Source organism: Formica exsecta, unplaced genomic scaffold, assembly GCF_003651465.1.
Source record: "Formica exsecta isolate Colony F162 unplaced genomic scaffold, ASM365146v1 scaffold149, whole genome shotgun sequence".
NCBI lineage: Eukaryota > Metazoa > Arthropoda > Insecta > Hymenoptera > Formicidae > Formica > Formica exsecta.
The window spans coordinates 1,730,849-1,741,941 of NW_021848818.1; the positions used below are offsets into that span (position 1 = coordinate 1,730,849).

Genomic DNA, 11,093 nt, shown 5'->3' on the forward strand with positions numbered 1-11,093 from the left:
GAAATAAAATAAAATAATATTAATTAGTCTATACGAAAATCATATAATATCAAAGGCTTTTAATATTTTTTATATTGTGAAAATTATTTTTTTATAATAGATATATAATTTAATCTTACTCAAGGAGTATGTGAATTTTATATATTATTTATAATCTACGTTTTTTTTTGTGGTTGTATTATTTTATTTTTTTTTAATCTCAAAAGCATCATACCTGGCCACCGCTGCGTTTGCAAGAGAAATTGTCGCACTCGCAGTATTTCCCGTAAAACATCTCATGCGGATTCGGTCGTTTATCGCAGTCGCAGACGTCACATTTGCATGTACCGTGTCCACTACAAATCTCCGCAGTTTGGTTATCAGGTTTGCAGTCGGCCATCGAGATCGAATCGCCAGCATCGATCTCGTTTCCCTCGCACTCGCATTGCTTTCCGTAAAAACCGGGATTACAGGAACACACGCCGCACACTGATTTGCCGTTATTCTTACATTCCGCAGCGTTCAATCGATATCCCTATTTCCCGGTTTGTAAAACGATTAGTATTGTGCAAATTTGATTAATTATATCAGTGCATATATATTATATATTTTTGTAAACATATTAAATTAAATCTTGTGTGTATTAGCTAACACAAATAGATTTCTCTCTACTATTATTTTTTTTAATTAAGAGTTTTTTATATTATAATATATGTAATACCGGATGCCCAGGTTTCTCACAAGGACAATCGCATATGATTTCTATATCGATAGTCAAACTCTCATTCAAGCCTCTGGGTTTAATCTCCACGGTTTGCTGCCAATCTTTCGGATCTTTGGGGCATTCAACAACCTGATGATCGAATCAATAATATAAGCGCTTGCTGATTAACCAAGATATTCGCGCGTTAGCTAATTCATATACCTTGATCACAACTTCAAACTCAATAACATTGCCTACACGAAGTCCTTCGCATTCTTGACGTTCTAGCAATTCACCCGTTTTGTTTAAACATCGGGAGAAATATTTAATATTGATTATCTTTGGTGCTGTATCGATTATCGTCACTGAGTCTACTAGTTTCTGCAAATTATTAACATATCAAATTATTATTGATTTTTTAGCTACCGTATAAATATAAAATGAGTAGATGTTCTGAAAGGAGTAAACTCAAGTTATTAATGAATTTTCTATTAGCTTTTCTGGATTATTACACGAATTGAAATACGTAGCGTAGCAAAACTAATTATATATATTTAAATTAATAATTATATAAAAAAATATATATACATTTTTATTATTTCTAACAAGTATATTAAGATCACCTCGTATTCATTGCTCACTAAGGCGACGACGTTCTGCGATTCGTTTTCCAAAGTGCCTGTTGACGAACCACTGATACTTTGACTCAATCGTTGGTAGGTCGCAATTTTGTGATCAGGAACGGCAAAAATAATGTTCATGTTATGTTCGCGCGCTTTCCTATTTAGCTAGAGGGACAAACATATTATTTCGAATTATTTAAGTTTATATTTTTATAAGTCTTTTTTTTTCTTAAAAAACAATTTTTTTTTTTTTATTCACTTGAGAGATTGACGGATAATCCTGTAGAAGAGAATGGCTATAGAATCCTTTCTCATCCAAATGGCACATGCAATCGTTGGGCTCTATTATTCCTGCAAGCTGAGAAACCGTAATTTTTTTTAAGTTGCAATGGTCGATTTATTTCGGTACGTTATCGTTCGAAGTCGCCGAGGGTTTTGCATGATTCACAATCACGTACTTTACCGTCTCCGGCGACGTGAAAGACCGCGTCGGTCGAGAACACGATAAGGTGACGCGCTTTTTGGCGCCAGCCGATTTCCTTGGTACACACGATAACCTGCATCATCGCATCGAACCCGCCTTCAGGACCGTCCAAATTACCTGACACCGGTGCCGCTTGTACCTGATCCTAATTTGTTAAATGATTGTATTTGAGATTGAATATTTGAAACACAAAAACTTGACAGATTGAATAGTTTAACTTTTAATAGTTTAATTAATAGTCAGATTTTGTTTCCAATTTTTCTTCTTTTCAAGAAATATATTCTTTGTTTATTTAATTTTTTGTTTTGTTTATTTAATTTTTTGTTTTGTTTATTTATTACTATTCTATATTTATTTATTTATGATTTTGAAAAAAAACGCGTTTATATATATACTTGTTTATTATGTCGATTATTTTAAGTTATCTATTAGAAATTTGTTTTTAAATTCTTTTTCACTGTCTGTCAAATACAATTTCATATAATTACCTCAAATAGAGATACGTTTTCCGTAAGAGACATCTGATTTTTATAGTTATAAGGCGGCGCACATGGGTTTCCAGTTTTCAAAGTGCAGGGAGATATCAATCTAATGTAAAAATTTAATCAGATTATAAATGCATCTCTTATCAATGATATTATTTTGTATTGTTACAATAAAAATTTCAATTTGTAATTATTTTGTTTATTTGATCGAAATATTATAATGATTTATATTTATATAATAAATGATATAATTACTTGTCAGGTTGCGTGTTGGTCATCGGTAAAACGACCTTGTCTATAAAACTGCCAAAGCCGATACGGAAATTCGACGTGAGTTTTTGCATAGCTTTAGCCAATTGCAGCCCGAGTTTCGATAATTTATCTCTGTACGGTTCCATAGACGCGGACAGATCCATAAGATAATATAGATCCACAGGATAATCCTCTGCTTGACTGTATTTCAGAATCACGCGATAATCCTCTCCTATTAATAATTTATGTAATATTCTAATAGAATATAATTTTTATTGCTCTTATAAAATTTCGAGTAAACTATGATTATAGTGAAAGAAATATACATTGGATATTAAATATTATAAAAAACATACAAGAGTGCACAACTTTATAGTATAGTAATTATATTTCATTATGAGTATATATTGTGTGTATGTGAATGTCTTACATTCTGTAATAATAATCAATATTGTTGTCGTTTTTAAAAGAATTTTTTTCTGCCTATAATATTAGAATACTATCATATTTCGCAGAGAAATTAGAGATAAAACGCGTAAAAGATAAAACCTTTGCGCAGGAAATTTTTCTCTCACCTCGCCTGAGACGTAAACGTATCTTTTGTGGTTGAACTTGGACAGGATCTTTACCCTTGATCGAAGACAACGGCCAATTCTCGAGAATGTCCATCGTATTCTCGTGATGTATTACGTCTGATAGTGGGCACCAGAGATGGCCTTCTCTCAAAAACGTCTGTTTGGATACACAACGCAGCAAAGGACTGCTTGCATTCTGTCCAGATACCTTGCGAAGTCACGAACACAAAATTAGTCTTATCGACCACATTACAGGTTGAAACGTTCAAGTTAAAAAAGCTTAGAAATATTGCACAAAATAGAATTTATCGATGATCTTTCCAAATATCTTGAATTTAATAATTCTTTTTCACATTTGACACATGAAGAAATTTTATTTGATCTATGATCATTCTTTTTACCGGATGATTACAATTAACATATATTTCCGGCATAGAAAACTAGTAAGTTCCTTACAGAGAAAAAAAAAAATATTGAAAAAAATCTCTTCAATGAAATTTTTTTTTGAATTTCAGCTTTTAAGTTTAAATACTTTAAAATTATAAATAATTGTTAATATTATTTTGAGAGATAATTTTTTATGCGTTAAAGATAAATCTTTTTCGCCGAAATTGCATACATATCAATTATACTGTTGTGTAAGTAGTATGGCTCCGAAAACATTATTGCAAACATTCGATAATTAATAATTAATGTCATATGAATTTTATTTTATAAATTTTGATCAAATTATTCTCTCTCATCAAATCAAATAAGCTTTAATCTTTTTTCTATTTCTTATTATAATATGTACGAATGTGAATTTTTATTCTATATATAATGTAATAAATTACAACAAAATAATATTATAATACAGATATTTCACAGATAAATCTCGTTTTTCTCTCATAAAAAGCCTTGGATTTGTATAGGCCTCACATATTTTAAAAATGACATTTCTTCTCTGGATACTATTTAGCCGTCAAAAGATTGATAAAAAAACATTCTCATGCTAAGCGCTTGCGAGTACGAAATAGTCATGCGGTGCAATCGCGTGAGTTCATTCATGAATCACCAGTGAAAGAACGACGGTTCCGAAAAGAGGATTGTCGCACAGGTGCTCGCGTCCGATGTTTCTTCTCGTAGACTCACGTATAACCGTCACTTCGTTCGTCTGTAGCGGGGTCTGCTTCTTTTTTAACGGCGTTTATAATCATAAATATTCATTACCATCGTGGAACACCACACGCATCGCGGCATTTGTAGGCAGCTCGCGCAGGTCTGTTGGAACTCGCAGAGGTTCTCTCGATCCCGATGCTGCGAGGATGCGAGTACGAAGAGTCGCGTCATCAGGAAAAGAAAGACGGCCGTCGTCCACTGTGTCATTATTTCGCCGTTAACGCCGACGTACGGCGAAAGTGAGGTGCGGACGACGAGACGAGAGCCGCGGCACCAACGCCCGCGATTCACGAAAGGATACTGCGGTATCCCGCGGAAATGACTCCGTGATAAAACCGTGATCATAATGCGTCATTAGGTAATCACGTTCGTTCGTTTTCTCCTCCTCGATGACAATTCTTCTGCGATCGGATCCGCCGAAGCACGAGATTTATCGTGTATATGTTGAAAATTTAACTTAATTGGAAATTTAATTAAAATCTACACACAGAAAAATACATACTATATACATGCCGTTTGTGCGAAATGTCAAAGTGCTAAAAAACTTGAAATGACAGTATTTCTAGCATAATGCAACTTGTCTATACCTTTACTAATTTTGTGTATTGTTTTGTCCTTTTTTTTTTTAGTATAGCCGTTTGTGCGAAATGTCAAAGTGCTAATAAAAAACTTGAAATTACAGTATTTCTAGCATAATGCAACTTGTCTATACCTTTACTAATTTTGTGTATTGTTTTGTCCTTTTTTTTTTTAGTATATACGAGATTTTTACAATGAGGATCCTGAGTCATATAACAATGAGATACATCAATTGGAAAGCTTACGCTCGATGGCGGTTAGGCCGCCCGTCGATATGGCCGGCTGTGTGCTGCTGAAAAAGTACTACAGCCAGTTGCATTTTCTTCAGAGTAGGTTTCCCATGAACAAGGATGGTCCCGCCGCAGTTACATTTACATGGTATAGAATTAAATTTTTCTTGCGTTATAATATTTTAGTTATGTGTAATTGTATAACAGAGGTGTTTAAGATTTAATTCAATTATATACATGGATTTATATAACTGTAAATTTTGTCGATGTGAATTGTGCGATATTTTCTTAGGAGGGACACTTATGCGAATATGGTGTGTTCATTGGCTAATATTCGTTTTGAAATGATATCCATTTTATACAATATTGGCGCAATACATAGCCAATTAGGCGCACGCACAGAAAGAAACAGTGGGGATGGAATGAAGATGGCATGTAGTCATTTCCAATGTGCAGCATGGGCTTTTGAACATTTGAAGACTAGTTATGCCCAAACATTTGGCATGGATCTAGCGCCAGAATTAATGACTTTTATGCACCAGCTTTGCTTAGCACAAGCTCAAGAATGCATATTGCAAAAGAGTATGTTGGATAATCGTAAGCCAACAATTGTAGGTATGTGTTGTCAGTTATATTAATCAATTTTAATAGTAATTGTTTAGTTTTGTTTGTCACTGTAAAATATATATATTGTGCAGCAAAAGTTGCAAAGCAAATAGTAGATTATTTTACTATGGCGCTAAACACATTGGAGCAAGGTGGAAGTGAAGATGGAACTGTATCTGACACAGTGGGTACCAAAATTTATAAAGTAAGTGAGATTTATAATTTTTATATTTATTATTTCATACACAATTTTGTAAATACAAGAATATTTTGTAGATCAATAAAATTAATAACTTATCATAAATTTTTGCAGAGCTGGAAACGTTATGTCAAGTTTAAAAAAGCGTATCACTCTGCCATTACATATCTTTATCAAGGCCTCACAGCTGAGGAACAAAGGAAAATGGGAGAACGAGTAGCTTTTTATAATGCTGCATTAACATCCCTTAATGAAGCCCATGCAATTTATGATTTTGCAAATATTAAAGAAGAAAAAGCTGCAGTGGAAGAAGCACTCACGTTTACAAATGATGTAATAGAAGGCAAAAGAAAAGCTGCTAAAAATGAAAACGAATTTATCTATCATGAGGAAGTGCCAGAAAAAGAAATCCTTCCTATAGTGAAAGGCGCTTCTTTAGTTAAAGGAATATCATTTAATGTAAATGATCCAGAAATATCAGGACAAGATATATTTGCAAGGTAATTATATTTTATACATTTAGTTTTTTTTTTTTTATGCAACATATTTCGATTTTATTTTATTAAGATAAAAATATAAATAAAATTTTTTTTTTTTATTGTAACTTTTTCTTTCCTTATTTTTACTGTGGTTGAATATATTATTATAGATTGATCTCTTAATATGTGAATTATTATAACATTTATTTTGTTTTTATAGATTAGTTCCTATGAAAGTGCACGAAGCTAGTTCTCTCTATTCAGAGGAAAAAGCCAAAATATTACGCTATATTGGAGCAAAAATCGAGGAAAAGGATCAATATCTTAACACTTATCTTACATCCTTGAAATTGGAACATATGAATTTATGGGATCCCGATAGCACGCAAACTTCAGAATGGGAATGCTTACCTCTTCCAGAAGAATTAGTCGAACGATGCGCTGCGCTTAATGCAAAACAACATGTCATTGAGGATTTAGTAGATATAATGGGAAAATTATCTGAAACAAGCCAAGATGTTGAAAGTGTATTAAAGGAAATATCGAAACTTTTATTGGATGAGGAACAGAAGTATGAAATTAATCATCTCTTTCGATTTTTTTGAAAACTTTAAACCATTGATGTTTCTCTTTCTTTCATTTACATAACAATAATCACAAAATGTTACTAATGAATTTGTGATCTTTCATAGAGAAAAACAATACCAAGATGCAGTAGGTAAAAGACCACCATCAATAGTAGCAACAGATTTGACTAGAGAAGCTAAGAAATATGAAGAAGCACATAACAAAGCTTCAGAGAGTAATCAGGCTCTGCACAAAGCAATAACAATGCATGTAAAGAACTTAAAAATTCTAGCTCAACCATTGGCTGATTTAATGGCGCATATTCCTTCACCAAGTATATACCTTTCAGGTATCTTTATAATACAGAATTTACATTGGTTTTTTATATTTATGTTTAATATATTGTATAAAATAATTATAATAGTTTACATAACTTATTGAAATCATATTTATAACACATACACATATATATTCTTGTTATGTTTGATACAGATCAAAGTTCCGAAAAATCACAAAATGCGAAGGAAATAGAAAAAATGCATACTAAAGAACTGAAACGTATATTAAATAAAGTAGACGAAATGCGGATGCAGAGACTTGAATTGCACAGCAAACTACGAGACCAAATCGCTCAAGACGATTTAACACGCTTACTAGTCACAGCTACTTCTGAATCTGCTCCTTTGGATCGTATATTTGCACCTCAGCTTAGCAAGCATCAGAGTTTGGTTAGTAAAAAAATTTTATGCGAAATATTTTGTATCTTTTAATATATAACAAATTAAATAAAACACAATTTAATATTGGATTGCAGGTAAATTTAATAGAACAGAATCTTGCTGCACAAGATAACATATTAGCAGCATTAACGGATGTATATGCACAGACTGCTAATATAAGAAAGAATGTCGAGGAGATATTAAAACGTAGAGAAATGATGATATCCTCCTTGATCAATTCTTATGACGCATATGAGGATTTATTAGCAAAATCAAGTAAAGGTTTAGAATTCTACAGAAAATTAGAAATAAATGTTACAAAATTATTGCAACGAGTTAAAAGTACATGTAAGGTACAAGAAGAAGAACGGGAACAAATACTTGCACAGGATAGCAAAAATACATATGAGAAGACTGATGCGACAATACCGTCGACCTACGATCAAGGACGTATTCGATCTAATAATGGCCTCAAGTTAAAGGATTATTTGAACAGCAGAGTGGAAGGCGGTACTGGTTATCAAAATCCGTATTACAACTTATACAAAGGACATACTGCAACATTGCAAATGGATTCAGTGTCAAAGTCATTGGTAAGTGACACAGGAAACAAGAATGTAATTCAATCTCCAAGTACAATACCTGTATCGGAAATTCCGTCTTCGTCTACGAGATCGTCGCAACACTACTATCCTACAACATATACCGATTATAGAATAAGTTCTTCCCCGTATCCATACAATGCTCAGACTTATTATGAAAATCCGATTGCCCTAAATCAGAGCTCTTTGCCGACCACTAATACAAACGCTACGGGTGTCTATCAACAACCAGGTTTATCTGCAACTACTACAGATGTATCTAATTCAAGTATGCAATATCCTGCAAATTCTTATCTATCGAATGGACAAACACTACCTGCATCTATTACCACACAAGAGAAATTCCGTGGTGTCGCACATACCAGTTACAATGTTTCCAATACTACTTTGCAATACGACGCTTATCAATCTCCAGCGGGTTATAATAGTTACAACGTTGCAACACCGTATGTTCCTAATCAAGAAAAAGCTGCGATTAAAAGTGAAATAACCAAGGTATCTTCGCAAGTTCAACCAGTATCTGCAAAAGTGCCCGTTTCTACGATAAGTGCGGCTGTAAACAGTACTATGTCGACAGACGATCAGTGGCAAGTTTCTTATAGCGTTGCGCAACAACCTCAGCAATATGATAATCAACAGAAGACAACTTTAAGCCAAGATATATCTCATGGTGGTCAAAACATAGCTGTCAGACCTCAGCAGACGCTGTCGACGAAGGATAATACGCTCACACAAAACTATTCGCTCCCTCAAACCGGCCATACTGAAATGACATATCTGCAAAATTACCATCAGAATAATACCTATTACAATCCAGCAGAGCTACAAACCCAGCGAGTCCCATACACTCACAGCACGTACGACACAACTGTTGTTCCTCCGACACAATATGTGCAATCGCAGCTACCAAGTACGAACAATCATCAATCTATACACTCCGTAACATCAGCGAGCGAAAATTCGACGGCGTATCCTTCGAATTTACACAGCATTAATTCTATTCAGTATTCGCAGCAGACGAGTACGGAACAGAGTAAACAGAATTATGCGGATAAAACTTACGCTGCTTACGGTACACAAGTGCAAATGAACGCTGTCGCTCCAAATTATCCGAGTACTTATCAAACTTATCAGCACGGCACTGCTGGTACACCATATCAACAACAAAGTAGCATGTTATCCGGAGACACATCTAATGCGTACGCTTATTTAAGTAACTCGAGTAGCTCGGAGATAATACAGAGCCACGCGAAACCAACGACGGTGCAGAGTTACTCGCAGTCGTATCAATATCCGCAGCAAGTTCCTTATTCGGGATACGTACAATATCCAAATTATTCGCAAAGTCAAAATTATAATTACATGCAAAACGCTCATGGAACAAACACAATGGCATACACATATAATCCTCCTGCTAATCAGGCGCAAGGATATGCTTATGCATCTAATCTGCAAAATACACAGACTTCTCAACCGTCTCAGGAGGCAACGGTTTCGACAACGTCCTCCGATGTAACGGCTGGTAGCATTTATCATCAACAGCAAGAGACGAATGCGAGATACACAAACGCGGGCAATAATGCTGTGGTCAGCCAAACACAATCATCGCAATACAATCAAGTTTATCAGTCTCAAACGGAAAGCGACACATATTATAGTACGCCTTATGGTCTTCAAATGCAGGGTCAAAGTATGTTATATATTTTTCGCTAATATCGAGACATTATACGTTCTTACGCTACTTAATTCGTTTTCTTTCAGCTAATACGATTACAAGACCAGAAAATTACACTAATTACAATCAAACATACATGCAAGCCGTCAATAATGGAACGAACACAACAACGAGCGCAAATCCGATGAAACTTACGACCAAATCTGAGGAAGCGAAATCAAATGTCGATCTTCTCGCCGATCTCGATATTACTATAAATCATGCACCACTTGTGCCGGAAGTACGACCTCTTGCAACAATACAGAAAAAAGAAGAAACGGTAACGGGCGATATTGCGGAAGATGTTAAGACAGAAAAAAGCGAGCAAGAGAAACCCCATAATACTGAACAAGAAGCAACAACTTCCTGCGAAGACAAAAGTGACCATGAGAACTTACAAATTGTATGGGATACATGGTACAATGACGTTCAACCGAAAAAAGATCCTTTAGGAGAACCGGCAGCGTTACAAAAGTTCATCAATGATGTTGAGAAATATGAAAAATTTGTAGATAGTTTACTCGTAAAAACTCTAAGCGGAGCTACAAACCTTGATATTAAATGGAAAGAAGTTCAAGACTATGAAGTAAGTTTAAAATCTATCTATCCATATTTATATTAGTCAAGTCACCTATGTCAAGCAAAAATATATTTGCAACAACATATATAAAAATATGTACCAATTTATATAAAACGGTTTTTGTTTTTTTTTAGGAGCGAGAAAATGGCAAACAATCAAGTACTGTAGCATTAGCTCATTCGTCCGAAAATCGAGCGGTCGATTGTATTCCATATGATACAACACGGGTGCAAATATCGTCCGCAGATGTTTCGTCTTACATAAATGCATCCCACATTATGGAAATCACGCAATGGATACCTACAGCGTTTATTATAACTCAAACACCTTTAACAAATAAATTGGACGTTTTTTGGACGATGATCTGGGAACAAGAGAGTGAAGTTATTGCATGTTTAGCATCTGATGCTCAGGTATGTATGTGGATAGAGATAATATATATTTTTATAGTGCAAAATTATATATAAAAAAATAAAAGAGACTAAAGAAAGAATAAAGAAATTATATATATTATTTTTTCACATAGGCTATATCGTATTTTTTTTTTATTATAAAAATT

General features: G+C 34.1%; 2 protein-coding genes across 2 annotated transcripts in view; one reads left to right on the forward strand and one right to left on the reverse strand.

Moving 5' to 3' along the window:
• LOC115232693 (integrin beta-PS-like) overlaps positions 1–4,556 on the reverse strand; it is an 8,018-nt gene extending 3,462 nt beyond the window's left edge. The window contains exons 1-10 of the mRNA XM_029802721.1: positions 4,311–4,556; positions 3,102–3,309; positions 2,530–2,758; positions 2,278–2,377; positions 1,764–1,934; positions 1,565–1,663; positions 1,306–1,470; positions 905–1,063; positions 701–832; positions 215–514 (exon numbers count right to left, since the gene is read on the reverse strand). Coding sequence (XP_029658581.1) covers positions 215–514; positions 701–832; positions 905–1,063; positions 1,306–1,470; positions 1,565–1,663; positions 1,764–1,934; positions 2,278–2,377; positions 2,530–2,758; positions 3,102–3,309; positions 4,311–4,466 — 1,719 coding nt within the window. The 5' untranslated portion in view covers positions 4,467–4,556. The remainder of the gene's footprint in view (positions 1–214; positions 515–700; positions 833–904; positions 1,064–1,305; positions 1,471–1,564; positions 1,664–1,763; positions 1,935–2,277; positions 2,378–2,529; positions 2,759–3,101; positions 3,310–4,310) is intronic.
• A 461-nt stretch (positions 4,557–5,017) lies between these two features.
• LOC115232709 (tyrosine-protein phosphatase non-receptor type 23) overlaps positions 5,018–11,093 on the forward strand; it is an 8,254-nt gene continuing 2,178 nt past the window's right edge. The window contains exons 1-10 of the mRNA XM_029802748.1: positions 5,018–5,216; positions 5,361–5,683; positions 5,767–5,879; positions 5,988–6,373; positions 6,573–6,923; positions 7,045–7,268; positions 7,412–7,647; positions 7,734–9,930; positions 10,002–10,540; positions 10,669–10,947. Of these exons, the coding sequence (XP_029658608.1) occupies positions 5,089–5,216; positions 5,361–5,683; positions 5,767–5,879; positions 5,988–6,373; positions 6,573–6,923; positions 7,045–7,268; positions 7,412–7,647; positions 7,734–9,930; positions 10,002–10,540; positions 10,669–10,947 (4,776 nt within the window). The 5' untranslated portion in view covers positions 5,018–5,088. The remainder of the gene's footprint in view (positions 5,217–5,360; positions 5,684–5,766; positions 5,880–5,987; positions 6,374–6,572; positions 6,924–7,044; positions 7,269–7,411; positions 7,648–7,733; positions 9,931–10,001; positions 10,541–10,668; positions 10,948–11,093) is intronic.